General features: G+C 42.2%; 1 protein-coding gene across 12 annotated transcripts in view; it reads left to right on the top strand.

Annotated features, from left to right (window-relative positions):
* The window catches only part of LOC107372769 (CUB and sushi domain-containing protein 3), a 630,513-nt gene that overhangs the window by 607,090 nt on the left and 8,433 nt on the right, over positions 1–14,990 (top strand). For all 12 annotated transcript variants that reach the window (XM_070547446.1, XM_070547444.1, XM_070547452.1 and 9 more), the window contains 7 exons: positions 3,370–3,549; positions 3,796–3,969; positions 4,111–4,284; positions 10,708–10,781; positions 11,492–11,603; positions 11,703–11,882; positions 14,052–14,111. In XM_070547446.1, coding sequence (XP_070403547.1) covers positions 3,370–3,549; positions 3,796–3,969; positions 4,111–4,284; positions 10,708–10,781; positions 11,492–11,603; positions 11,703–11,882; positions 14,052–14,111 — 954 coding nt within the window. The remainder of the gene's footprint in view (positions 1–3,369; positions 3,550–3,795; positions 3,970–4,110; positions 4,285–10,707; positions 10,782–11,491; positions 11,604–11,702; positions 11,883–14,051; positions 14,112–14,990) is intronic.

The raw sequence follows: 14,990 nt of genomic DNA, 5'->3' as shown, positions 1-14,990 counted from the left end.
GCTGGATCATGCTGCTGCCCCACTGCATTATGGGTAGCTGTCTATAGTTCTCAAAATCCTTAGAAACAAGTACTCAGGACAAATAAAAGTTGCAAAGAGGTCCTTCCACTGAGCGCTGATTTGCTCAGATGTTGCACGTAGAGTTTATAGATGGATGTTAATGTTTTCACTGAAACAAATTTAAAAGGAAACCTTTTCATTCCAGTTCTTTCGCTGTAGAAGCCTTTAGAGCCTTTGCACAAACACGACGGTAAATTCATCCACAGCTCTGAGATTATCCCCTAAAAGATGGTTAAGCTCAGAGGGAAACGGCAACAACACCTTTCATAAAGTTCTTAGCTTCAGCTTTATTCTTTACTTTCCGTTAATACTTTAGTCAGCGCGTGTCAATTCCAAGGCCAGAGAGCCACTTTTATCTGGTTTGCAAGATATTTAGTGTGTTGTAAACGGCTTGCAGGTGTACAAGAGAATTAGAAATAATACAACTCCCATAATGCACTAGGACAGGCTGCAGCATCATAAACCCAACAACTCTTCTCAGTAGTAGTTTTGTCAGGAACTCAACATTAGTTTAATGCTGATGAGAAATCTTGAAATAGGAGTGTGTGCACCTATTAAAAGCACAAGCTGATTTATGTCCATTAAAAAAACTAATACTTGTTTTACTCTTAAATCTCTCCTTCCCTGGCATTTAAGGATACAAACTCACCTTTTGCATCCCCTTGTGCCACCATGTGGGTCTCTACTGCCTCTACAAACATTCCAGACATGAAAAGAAAAAGAGAAATCCACTCATCTTCTGCCAGGGTTTGGTCAGGGTTAGATTTATTAGCCTAAACTGAGCCATTTAAAAGGTCCTTGTTTGTGATGTTTCAAATGGGAAAATATGCATAGAATCCCGACTCACCTCTCCAGGCTGGGGGAGCAGTGGCTCTTATAAGAGACACCCCCCCCCCCCCCCCCCAGGAGCTTCTCATCATATAGCAACCAGTAGAAGGGTGGGTGGACAGGTCCAGCTTCTTGTTAAAGGTGTGGAATTGTGAAAGAACATTTTTAATTATTATTTCTGATTATCTTCGGTCACTCTGAGTGTTTCCATGCAGGCTGAACATGGAAACAGTCTTCTACATCTACCTCCTGCATTAGCTTCTGATAGAAAATGGATGGTGAAATGCTAGGATTTGAAAATCCTCACATTGTGATGTCACACTGTGAAATTGCAAATATGGACTCCGCCATCTTGGCTCATGCCAAGGTTTTAAAAAAATTCTGGGAGGAGACAGAGCAGAGAGTGTCTTGATGATAATGACTTTGCAACATGGCTGAATGTGTTTTGTTAGTCAGTCAGAAGTGAGGTGGGTGCATATCATTAATATTAAGTCATTCACTGCCATTAACGACTAAAGTCGTCATTTGCATTTTTTCTTTACTGTGTGGGTATCAGAACGAGCCCCCGCACCGTGAGAACAAACATCTCAGCTCTGAAGCCGATCTTCATCCGCATTCGTCACACATCACCTGATCAGGAAGCAGAAAATCCATGTGTTAGGAGATCGTTTAGGGCTGCTGCTTTAAAAAAAGTGAGGCGCGAACCGGAAAAGCTTCTGCCGATCGCAATTCAACAACGGATTATGAAAGAGCAGATAAAGCTCAAAACGCGCCGATTCTTCCTGATGTCAGAGGTGAGTCTCCTCTTTGTTTAGGCGTTGACATCATTCTAGCGCGCAACATTCTGTGACTCTTAAAAAAACAGTAAAATGGTGAGAAACGCTGGCAGCGAAGGCCTTTAGCGATCAGGAAACGGCTGGCAGCGAATGACTTAACGAGTAATCCTGCTGTTTTCAGCCCACCTCTGCATCTCAGAACAGGAGCATCATCAGCTTTTTTAATGACTTCACTGATTTACACTAGAGAACTTTTCAAATGTATTGAATAAACGAGCAAACCACACCTTCAAAGTGGCAGAGCCTTGAAACGTCTCATTCTGGAAGGTACCGAAAATGTCAGGATTAAACTACTGAAATCACTTCATGAGAGGGATTTTATGCAAAGAACCAACTTATTTTTTATAGACCAAACGACTATTGAAACTCTCATTTAATTTAAGTTGGCAGTAACAGATATTCTATGCTGATGTTTTCACTTTCAGAATCACTTCTTTTAATTCATTCAGAAATTTGACAATCATTGAAAATCGAACAGAAACATAAATACCGGCAGGTTGAAATTATTCAGAAGTGTAAATCAGCATCGAGAGTGGAAACACAGATTCATGACACAAGTCTAAAGTTTATGTTAGATCTGAGCTACATCGTCTCCTCATGTGGATTATTCTAGAAGTTGTCTAACTCGCCTCTCTGTGGCACAGCTTTCTGCTCACGTTTTAATTATTCTGCAACACTATAAGGTCTGAGTGATTACATAAAACCCCAGATATTTATGCCTGTGTGACTGACTTTATAGAGTGGCATGAATAACCTTGATCGTTGTTTACTTTAGCTAATTTGCTTTTTGAACCCAGTGGGAAAACCCCATAGAGTAAATAACCATAAAAAATAAAAGTCTCTTCCTGTGTGATATACGACCAAAGCCACACTTAAGCAAGTGTTAATCAGCGCTGCATGTTTACGGTGCCCTGCAAAGTTCACCCTCCTGCATGCCTTCAAGAAGGAATGCAACGCTTATTCTTCAACACAAATCCGCATTTGTGGAGTAAAATCTTAATGCTTTCCTTTTCGCTGTGACATTTTCTGACTTTAAAAGCACCGTGCGCGGAAATAAGCCACGGCATCTCCAGCTGGGGCAGAATAATGGAGATAAAATTGCTGAGGAGCCAGAATGTTGAACCAGGCGGTTCTTGGAAGTGAAAGGCTGGCTTTTACAGTAGATTACACCACAGCTATTAACAGGCATGGCGGTGTGTGGGGTGGCTTTGGAAGCAGTTAAACTGCCTATTAGACTATGAAGGACAGTGGCCTAAAAGTACCGTCAGGGGAATCCTAATGCTCCTTAAAATAGTCCCCGGACAACCTCGGAGGGTTTTAATATCACTGTTGTTTCATTTATGAGGAAGCCCTCCGAGAGTGTGGAATTTAATATTAGCATTTAGCTCGTTAATACTCACCTCACATGAACCAATTTACTGTTATTCCACATTTCTAATACGTATTCACTAGAATTCACTTTGTTTGGATCATAGTAAATGAAATAAGTGTTTAAGGATAGCTGTGATTGTGTTTGTAGTAAAAGTTTTTATTTTTCAAAAACTAAATAAAACAGATTCAAATTCCAATAATCTGGTCCTGCAGCTCCATGTTAGCTAAACCCCGTCTTTCCGTTATATCAGTGCAGCTTGTCCCTTCTCCACAGTGATAAACTGCGGTGATCCCGGCGTTCCCGCCAACGGCCTTCGCTATGGAGAGGACTTCACGATTGGTCAGAATATTTCCTTCCAGTGCCAGCCGGGATACAGGATGGAGGAGGACGGGTCACCTGTCAGGATGTGCACCCAAAATGGGACATGGAGTGGAACCATGCTGACATGTACAGGTACTATAGACATCCGTTTCTGTGGAAACGTTATTATAGAAATGACACAATCTAGACAAGCAAAAAGGATTTAAAGGCATCGAGATCCAAAAGGTGCACAAAACATTCAACTCAGACCAGGATGATCGATCGTTGTTGGCATCTTTTTATGCAGGAGCGCAGAAAGACGATTCAGAATTTACAGGGCTTTGGTTTTAAATGACGTCAGGGCTGAAAGCTGTCTCCCACCCTCTTCCTCTTTTCCAGCGGTGACCTGCGCAGCGCCCCCTGCCATCAGCAGCGGGGTGCTGCAGGGCAGTGACTTTGAATGGGGCAGCAGCGTGAGCTACAGCTGCTCACCTGGATACGAGCTCTCGTTCCCGGCCGTCCTGACCTGCGTGGCCAATGGCACCTGGAGCGGCATGCTTCCTCAGTGCTTACGTGAGCCACACACACAAGCTTGCACGTGCACTATCCGTCACAGCGGGAGGGCAAATACTTTGTGCCCTCGAGTGTTCCAGAATAGCGAGCACATGTCAGCGTTTTTTCTCTTTGTAACTTTGCGTGTTTCTGTGTTTGCAGCCAAGTTTTGTGGTGACCCGGGGACTCCAGTTGGTGGTTTCAGAGAGGGGCGGAGTTTCATCTACCAATCAGAAGTGTCCTTCACCTGTTCTCCACCTTTAATACTGGTCGGCACGGCAACCAGGCTGTGTGAAAGTGATGGTACCTGGAGCGGAACGCAGCCACGCTGCATCGGTAACTTCAGGCATTTTTGCACATTTTGGTGTTTATTTTTTACAAGAAAATCCTAAAAGCTGGTCACCCCTCCATAGTTCTGCACCACACATTAAATTAGATTTTTTAAAAGTAATAGCAGGCCGTAAGGTAGAGTTACATTAGGAACATTATAACTAAACACCTATTAATAATAATTATATCACAATTTAGTTCTTAAAGAGCAAGTCACCCCCAAATAAACTTTTTTTTTTGCTGATAAACTAAATAAACGAGTGTCTAATCGTGCTGCAGACACGTGTAGTCAATAATTTGGCACTTCAGTGCATCTTAGTTAAAATTTAAATATTCTGCCTAAAACTGTCAGTGTTGTGCCGTTGTCAGGAAAAATTCTGCACTGTATTTGAATTTAAATCTGCCACCGCTATTGGCTAAGAGGTATGCTACGATGTAAACTGGTACATTATGATGTCACAGTGCTGTCGTGAGCCTGTGTGTGTGTGTGTGTGTGTGTGTGTTTGTTAGCAGCTCCGCCCTCTCGGTCTGCCAGGCAACAGCATTTGTTGCATTTTTCCAACATGAAGTGGGAGTGGAGTTAGACTCTGATAGGGGGTGACTTGCTCTTTAATCTACTGCTTTGTGAACTTTACTGATGTTTTCTACATCCCTGTGATTGATTTGTCCCAATTTCAGCTATTTAATCTGAGATGATATAATTTTCAATAACAGAACACTGTCTGATATTAATATTATTTCATTTTTATGTAAAAGTCCTCATTAAAACTGACTAGTTTTCGTGGATATCTGAAACCTGACATGAAACCTTTTAAAGTTAGATTCCGTTGGTTATCTGTGAAAAAAATCTGTTAGACTTAAAAAATCAACTTTTTCTAGACATTGAATTAATGACATTTTTAATCTGTGTAATTATGTATTTGAAATTTTATTTTTACGAAAAATAAAACACCAGCAACTATTTGATCTGTAAAAGTTTAACAGAAGAGGTGACCTCCTGTTGACTCAAGCCAAAGCCGTAGCCACTCGATCAAGTCGACTCCTCACTAGTCACGTGATCAGAGAAGCGTCATTTGATTGGCTAAAACCCATTCAATGCAATGAAGCCAACTCATTTATTTAATTTCTTGAATTTTTGCAGATGACATTTTTTGTTCATTTATTTTGAAGTTAAAATATTCAATGTCTAAAAAAAGTCAGATTCTACTGAAACTGTATTTTTTCCATGAAAATGGAGCATCTGAAATTCAGACCAAGATAAATTTCAAGGGTTAATTGCAAAAACACGTAGAGCATATCTACAACACTAAACTTAAAGAAATGTCAGTGTTTTTGCAGTTTTGACTAATGCAAAAGTGTCATAAATACCAATTAACTGTTATTCTAACAAAATATTTTTTGCAATTATGTCAAATTAGTTTGTTGGGACATTGTAAAATCCATTTTTGTTTATTTTTCTGTTTCCTATTTTCATAATCAAATATGAAATTCTAGAAACTAAAATAAACCACAAGGGAAAAAACAGCTCTGATAAAAGAATAATAAAGGTTTAATAATGCCTTCAATTGTATGTATATAGAACTGTCTGGCCAGGTTGAGTAAACGGGGTGGCATCCCCCCCCCCTCCCCCGCCCCCTTTAGTGACACCCCTGTTTAAGTACATTTAACACAAAAACTTGCTTCCAATCAACAAAAGCTGACCAAGACATGTTCAGCATGACAGAACATTTCCATTTGAACTCAAGCATCTGGCTTTGAATCCATCAGCAGATATTAAGACGAGTAGGCAGGAACATTTGGGTATTAGGACAACTTGACAGCACCTTTTTCAACATATTTATAGACTATTTGATCTAAATAAGTCTCCAGCTGCTTCACAATATAGTAAAGGTGTTTGAAACCAACTAGGCATTGATTTAAAACTCAGGCGATGGCTTTCTAACAGTTCCTGACTTAATCATCTTCAATCATTTATTTCCCCCCCCCCACCAATGAGCTGGAGCACAGCAGAGACTCCCCCGGCAGGGGTGTCCTCCCCACTTCAAAGTCTGGGATCAAATTAAAAGGCGGAGCTGCTCGGGCCACTGGAGCAGCCAAAGTTCTGAGTGAGATTTCCTCTGGAGGTCATCCTCGTAAAATAAATATCTTCTTTTAAATAACATATCAAAGCATAAGATTTCAGACTGGTGTTTAATGTCGTCCCTTCGCTGTACATGTTTCCTTATAATTAATGACATGAGACTGTGGTGTAACCAGAACCGCCTCCACGGAGCGTCGCTGTTCCCATGACCCCTCCTGATGTATAGAACGTTAGTTTACTCCATGAAAGGATGTTTAAAGCTCTTAAATCAAGCTGATGATGGGTGTAAGCACCCTTTACTTTACAATTAGCTTTCATTCTTTCACTTCCACTATTTTAAAGTAACATCTTGGAGAAACGGCCTCTGCACTTCTGTGGAGTCCAGTTTGATCATGCTTAGATCAGGATTTGATAGGTGGACATCACTTCCTGTTGGTCATATCAGTTCTACAGCTCCTTATTCTTCATTACAACAGAGATCATTCTTATAGACCAATCAGATTTTTTGGTGGAAAAATATCTACTTGAACATTTCAGCATCAAGGACACCTGTAATCAGGACTTAATTCCAACTTAATCTGGAACTGCTGCAGAACATCCTCCGTGCTTCACCATTAGACCACTGCTCTCCAGTCTGGTGATAACAGTTTTGTGATTGTTGTTCTAAGTCAAAGTTTATCCTTTTTTAGCCAGACTTGTCCAAACAGTACATGGATGCCTGGTCTAACACGCCTCTGAGCTCGGAGCTGATACAGTTTCAGTTTCAAAAGGAAGTAAGCCTGACGTGTCTTTCATCTCTGTCTCCTTGGCCTACCTTTTCGTCCACTGTCCTCAGCATTGCCAGTTTCTTTCAGCTACTTTCTAAGAGCAAGAACAGAATATGTTGAAACATCCATCTGCTTTGAACTCTCTCCCTGGGAGAGACTAGCTGATGAGGTAGAACTAGCTATGTCTTGTGGCTTAGCTCTGTCTCATCGTTGTGTCTGACCTTTGAGGAATGTCTTCTACAATGCCCCCTTGATAGCAGAGTTCAGTTTGAAAGAGGACAAATTATGACTTCTTGAGTCAAAATTTCAACACATTTATGAAGTTCTTTGCTATAAATTCCTCTTGATTTCAGCAGTTTTATTTTTGACCGTTTAAGTGCCTTCCAAAATGAGCTGTTTCAGGGCTCTGTCACTTTAAGGAAAACAAGCAGCTACTGGCCACGTCTTCCTACCCCCTCATTGGCTGCTATAAGCTGAGAATCTCCAATTCCGTGAGGGGCTCAGAGTAGAGCAACAGGTGAAGGGGTTTTTGTGACATCACAAACAGGGACTTTTTAAACGGCTCATTTTAGGCACATAATTCCTCAAACCGAACACTAAAAGAAAACAGGTGGGAGTTTTTTACATGTCTGAAGTGATTTTAGAGGTAGAAGAGGCCCCAGGAGTGAGTTTAACATAATAAATCCTTTTTAAGCCATAATTCTTTTGGATCTATAGGCTGGACTTTTATACATCTTGTCATAATTCTAAAAGAATAAATGTGTGCATTTTGTCGCTGTACCAGATGATCACGGTGTGGCTGTTGAACGTATGGTTCTGTGGATAAATAATAACTACAGGCCCATTATAGAAGTTCTGGTTAATAAAGAAGCATGTTTAAGAACAAGCTCTGAGGGTTTCTTTAGCTTCAAATTACAGCTTTTTCACAGTTAGAATCGATATTTTAGACATTTAACTTTCCAAAACCTTATAAAGGTTTTGATTTCAGTTAATTGGCTTTGCTTCCTTCCAGCTCTCTGTCCACCAGAAGAACTCTAGTGGACCATTTCATAAAGGTCATTCGTGAGCTTGCTGATTAAATATTATGGTGGCATGATGTTTCACCAATGATTGTCACTCACAAATTGCTGTTCTGTAGGCCCTCGAGTGAGCCGTGTGACATGTGATCTTATGGATGAAATGAACCAAATGTAACGGGAGAGGAAATTGCAAAAAGTGGTTCATATGTTGATTTGGTTGAATACATTTTAAAGTGGTCTGCACCTCAACTGTCTGGCTCACTGGGAAACTGAAATGACTGGTCACCTACAACCCAGATGAAGAAGGGAGATGTTTATCAAGGTTATGTAGCCAACAGGACCTCTGCATTGTCCAAAGATCGTAGAGAAAAATCCATGATTCAAATGTATGTCTCTTGTAATTCATATGGCTGGAAAGCAGGGGTGGATACAGGACTGAACCAGAGCTGGGGGCTTAGCCCGTATTAGCATGTGCAAAAAAATAGGTGTTTTTTTATATTATTACAACTTTTAAAAGTTTAAAGCACTAGTTTCTAAGGAGGCAGCCTCGGCGCTTGCCACATGGGTGCCCTAAGCAGACTCATTTTGCTGGCCGATCTGCTCAGTGACAGATGGTGTTCGTGTTTGAGAAGGAGATGTTTTTTACTTGTTTTCGTGTAAAAGTGCAATTAAGCACATCCTAATATTCTCTGAGTAGAACCAAAAGTAAACTTATCTCCTCGTTGCGCGATCATCTTTTTCATCAAAAAGCTGAAATGTCTCCTCAGCCTTCATTAGTTTCTACAGGAGCGGTTCAGCACTAAATCAAACAAATCAGCTGTGTTCACGATCTAAAACAGGTGTGGGGATCCCTGGTCCTTGAGGGCCGGTATCCTTCATATCCTTGCTCCAACACTTCTGATTAAGTGGTTGAATCTCCTGTGCAGCAGCTCATCAGGCTCTGCAGAAGCCTGTTAATCACTTGCTGACTGAAATCAGGTGAGCTGAAGCAGGGTTCAAACAAAATTATGCTGGACAGTGGCCAATCGATGATCGTTAATCTGAGCCAGCATGACGAACAAGGGAAGCGAGCGGCAGCGGAAAGCGGGGGCGGAACGGAGCGAAGATAGTGGAATTTTGGGGTAAGGGTCTACGTAGGGGGCGGGCGTATTATGTGAATGGACCCATCTGATTGGCCGCATATCAGAGGGGCTACATTTGATTGGTCAAATAATACTTCCGCGTAAAAAACAGAGCTGGTTTACAAAAAGTTGATATATGACACGGATGGAAATGTTTGAACCAAACATTTATCACCATTTTTGACGTGCTTTGCGATGGGCCTATCGCACGTCCTGTTATCGCGATGACGATAATTTTTCGGTATATTGTGTAGCTCTAGTTTTAAGTTTCAATTTATGTCCAGAGTTTGAAAAAGTTCAAAAATACATTTTAGAGAAAGGGAGAAAAGTCTTTCTATTGGCTCTTTCAAGTGTTAAATGGAGTCCTTTTAAGGTTCTTCTGGATGTAAAACGTCACATATTAGTTGTATGAAATGCATTTTAAAATGTATAGCTCATAAAAAATTTGACAGAATCCAAGGATTGAAATCTTTGCCTCTGGGGAGAGGCTAAACTAAGTTCAGTTTTAAAATTTGGATCTAAAGGTCAAGATTGTTAACAGGCAGTAAAGTCGTTTCTGGGTCAGCCCACCACCACGTGAACAGAAGCCCTTCACAAATCGGTTTGAATGAAATCTTGTTTTGTGACAAATTCAGGCGTTTGGCTCCGCTGGCAGCACGTGATAAGTCACACTGTGCATCCAGCACTTTACCACCGCCATAAAGTCTAATGTTCCCTGTGAAATAGATGATCTGAAATTAGAGGGCTGCCTGTGAAGTGTTGCTTCATTCATGTAGAGCCTTCATCTAGAACAGCTGAAAAAGAAGTAGTTACAGTTTGCTGCCAGCGAGGGGAAATCTGTGTTTTGTTTCCTAATTGGCTTCTTCTTTTTTTTAGTCTGAAACTGTTAGTTACACACAAACAAAGTGATTTTTAACTTTGCGTGTGTAGGAGTGACTGATTAGTGGTGGTGTGTGTGATGTGTGCTACTGTGGGACAGAACCAGAAGGAGTTTTGAGCTAAGGCAGCTTGCTCTTTAAATAAGACAGACGAGGCAAGAGGGGAGGCAGACGAGGAGATAGAAACGGAGAAAGGAAGGAGCCGTTCCGATGGAAAGGTACAGGAAGAGAAGGAGTGGAGAGGTGGAGAGTGAATCTGTCATTTTGGAGGCTGTATTGAATCTGCTCTGCGTCAGGATGTGCTCTACATGCTGATGACCCCCCCCCCCCCCCCCCCCCCCACACACACACACACACACACACACACACACACACGGGACGCCCAGCTTCGTTTTCCAGTGAAGTACTACTGCCCCCTGCTGTCCCTGTAGTGTGCATAGTCCCACTGTTACCATGACGACATGGGAGAGAGAAATAGACTTGTAAAAAGCTGCTGTACATTTATCTCTCTCTGAGATGTGGTGTGTCTTTACTTACTCTGTTGGGATTCCCGTTTCTCTCCAGAGCCGACCAAAACCAGCTGCGATAACCCCGGAACGCCACGCTACGGCTCCTTAAACCGGACCTACGGATTCAAGGTAAAACGTGTCCCAAATGTCAAAGTAGTTAAAGTTTGCTGATGCTGTGGTGGCTCGTTTACTGGGAGACAAATGCAAAGTGGAAACTTGAAAAATGAGCAAAAACACACTAAAAAAAGAGCTGAAATCCTAAAGAAAATCTTCCTTCAGCTTCAAAAACCTGTTGGTGACGCCACGGAGGGTTTGTCCTGTATTTGTTTAGTCCGCACCGCCATGATTTCTGTGAAAAATTCCAGTGTGTTGTGAATTACCGTCATAGGCATGCCAGGCCTATAGGTGGCAGTAGTTCACCAAACTGTTGACCACTGAAAAACATTCTTTGGACATGGAATAACTAAGTGGCGGGAAACACCGGTCCTTAACTTCATGTAAACCCGGGTCTTGTCTTGTTTTTGTGGCACTGATGATTTACGCCCACTGGTAAAAACTGACAATGGAGAATAAAAACGCTCAACAATGACTTTTGAATAAACAGCCACTGTTGCACTTTGATGCCTAGTCGCTGCTGCGCTATCGTGTACTCAACATTTCTGTGGCGAGGTCATCTGTACATATTTCAGAGTAATCGTTTGCTGGAGTAAGTGTCACTGTCACAGCCTTCCACTGCCATGAAGGGTACTTACACTCTTTCCACAGCTTGAGGGAAGAAAAAGTCTCCTTGCAGCTCTCTTCATCTTTGTGCTTTTCTCTCTCACACACTCTCCACCCAGGTGGGGAGCGTGGTGTCATTTCAGTGCCATCCAGGTCATTTGCTTCAGGGATCTTCTTCTAGAACCTGCCAGCCTGATCTGACGTGGAGTGGAATACAACCGGAGTGCATACGTAAGACAGACACATCTCTTCAACTTGATACCTCTTCACCCGACTCCACCCATCCGACAAGACTCGTTAAAGAGAACATTGTAACTCTCCATCCTCCAGCCCACGCCTGCAAGCAGCCAGAGAGCCCACTCCATGTGGACGTGGTGGGAATGGATCTGCCAGGGTTCGGCTACACCTTGGTGTACAGCTGTCAGCACGGGTACTTCCTGGCCGGGGGATCTGAGCACAGAGTCTGCAAGAGTGATGGCACTTGGACTGGAAAGATGCCAGCGTGCAGAGGTATGTGAGTCACGTCACTGAATTAAGTGCATTTGTTTGATGGCCAAAGCAGTTCCACTAAACAGAAGCGTCTCGCTCAGGGACGACCATCTGGAGCTTCACTGCTAGAGTGGACGAATGGAAAAGCTGGGGTTTTGTCTTTTCGGGAGGTTAGCTTCCAGCGAAAAGCAACAACCAGGATCTGAACAACTTCCTTAAGTCTGGTTCACACGGCAGGATAATCGTGCCCATTTTTGAGCAGCGCCTCCTGGTGCTGTCCATCTTCGTAAGAAGACAACTGTTCCCTCTGAGCTAGTAATCAGCGTTCTGTTTACATTTACACTGGCTAAGAAAATCTTTATCAATAAAATAGCATTTATATTCAACTGTTTTTAATAATGCCATAATGGGATATTCCACCCCTAAGAGAAATTTAGCCTATTTCCATATTTTCCAGAGTTAGATAAGTGAGAAAAACAGTATTTTTAACAGTAATTCTCCTGGTCTGGCAGCACTCCGTCTGCTTTAGCTTAGCACAGACAATGGAAGTGAATAGCAGCAACTAGCATTTTGAGTGCAAACGTGATTAAAATGACTCAAATGATACCAAGTATTCCCGATGAGCTCAATAATCAGGTCGGCTGCAAATGAAAAGTAAGAAGTAACATAAAGGATTTGCAGGAGCCGATTTAAACTTGGGACTACATTACGACAAATCATCGCTGTAAACCGCCGCGGTCGAAAAAGCCACCAGCAACTGAAGAACACGGCAGTCCCATCCATATTTAGTGAAAAATCAAAAGAAGTGCATCAGTACTATCTGTAAGTGGTCTTTTATTTCATCTAATTCATTGAGAGTTGCTGGGCTAGGGTGAGGGTTAGGGTCTGAGAGTTGGACTGGTCCTTACCGCCATCTTTAACTACCAATATTTCATTCATTTGTCATTAATATGTTGCACAACTACACAGTGGTGTAATTGAGGAAACGGTTTAAAACTGCTGACCCAAATCGATAGATCACTAGCCTGGCCATGACTAACACACAGATCTCAGTCGTTGGGTGACTCTACGGTTGTCTCCACATGCTATCGGACAACAAACAGTGTGACGCTCTCATTACGCCAGTCAACGGGGCGGTCTGCCATACGTCGTTGTAGAAGATGCAAATAAAGGACTTCAATACCTTTATCTGCTCTTGACTCAAAGAAAAGCTCAAGTCTAATTGACGCCAAAGCCGTTTCAAACAAGCCACCACCAGTTTTTGGTAAGGCACAAGACTGCTCGGGCCTGCTGAGGCTTCTGTGAAACGAATCATGAATCAATACACAGCACTAGCCCCGCCCCTTCGCACAATCCTAAAGAGATGCTCGATTACCATAAAGGCTTTAAAAATGATCTCATCAAATATTTCTGCTGTGTGTTATTAGCGCTCTGAGCACGAATCTGGGCTTTTCGGTGCGTTTAATTTTTAGGGATAAACTGCTAAATGTGATATTGAGCCATCCAGAAAGCAAAGTTCACACCACGCGCCTCCTTATGCGCCATGCTTGTTTACTTCAAAATTATGTCTTCTCTCGGAAGATTTCCTTCCTCCACACCTTTTCCATGATTGCACATTAATGCAAACACTGCTGGCGGATTTTTCTTCTGGTCAGCGGACTGGGAAAGGAAACTAGGAATAAAAATGTTGTAAACTGACAATTAGTCCTTGTTCCAATTGATGTCCAGCTCAAACAAAAGTTGTAGACTATCTAATTTTAAGTGTCTGCAGCCTAAACAGTAACTTCCAGATAACAAAGTCTTATATCTGCTGCTTCACTGGCATTATTCATGGGTCTTTTTTTTTCTACGCTCTTGCCTTTTATGCTGGTTTGAAAATAAAACATTCCTGAAAGGGCAGATATAAAAGTGGAGTTTCCCCGGGATGTTCATGCGGTGTCAACTCTGAAAATGATTGAGCTTGTGTGAAGTTTGCTGCATTGACAGGAAATGCTAACAGATGAAGATTCCTTTGTGTGAAAGAAAATGGAAAAGGGGGGGAAAAAATCAGCCCACCCTGGAGAAGTCTTAAACCGGGTCACTCTGATCCTATTGGAGTTTCTGGGACATGAGCCTTTTCTCTTTGCTCATAGGAAACAATGGCTGTGTCTTAAAACTGCTTTAACCTATTGTGTGTCTCTCTTTCTGCAGCTGGAGAAAAGAAGAAACCAGTGAAACCAGTAACAGGAACGCCCAGCCCAAAACTCCATGGTCAGAGCCCTTTATTATTTAAAAAAGTGTCCATTTATTCTGTTTCAGCTTGGTTTAATTTATTGCTCCACAAAACGCCCGTTTCCACTATCAGAACTTCCAGGTACCAACAGAGTACCTGCCTTGGGGAATGTACTCTGAAATGTCCCGGTAGGGTTGCTGAGCAGGACTTGTGCTCCCTGTAAGACTGAGCCGCCATCTTGGATGGGTCTCCCTTCGCCCCCAGTGCATTTATTTCCCTGAAAAACACATTTTATTATGATTTTTTAAAACAAAATCCCAAAAACTAGGCTGCACAAAATACAGGCATAGTTGCCCACTGTGCATGGTTTGGAGAGTGAAGAACCCACCCAATATCGCTGTTACACTTTCCAGCATCCAATGGTGTGTCTACGTATTCATGTCCTTGTTTGTAAAAACAGAGTCGCTGGTGAAGCACAATGGGAAGAAAAGCGATGGAAACAACCCCCCCAGGTGCCATAATTTGGCGATTCTTCTGGTTGTTAATGGCTGCTTTTTTAATCACACAGCCACTCTCTTTATTAACTGACTTGCAATGCCCGTGGATGTGTTTTAGTGCTAATCAGTCACTATATGCTGACATTTTAGCACAGTCCTGAAAGGGCCAATTTGTATGGAACCACAACAGCTGCGAGAACCCAGATTTTGAAAGTTCCCTAATGCTCTTTGTGATACTTCTAAACCTTTTTGTGTTTTTGATGCACACAGAAAAACAAATGATCCACTGTGGTATTCTTGCTTGCTCTGCTACAGTTTTGCTCGCTTCTGTTTTACAGCTGAGCCTCTTTATTCTGCTGCTTTAGCCTCTCGTTGAACCCGAACATCCTCAAGTCTGCCAAACAGAGCCTCTGGTTTTCC

This window comes from Nothobranchius furzeri, chromosome 19 (genome assembly GCF_043380555.1).
Source record: "Nothobranchius furzeri strain GRZ-AD chromosome 19, NfurGRZ-RIMD1, whole genome shotgun sequence".
NCBI classification, from domain to species: Eukaryota; Metazoa; Chordata; class Actinopteri; order Cyprinodontiformes; family Nothobranchiidae; genus Nothobranchius; species Nothobranchius furzeri.
This window is presented reverse-complemented; position numbering and strand designations above follow the sequence as displayed.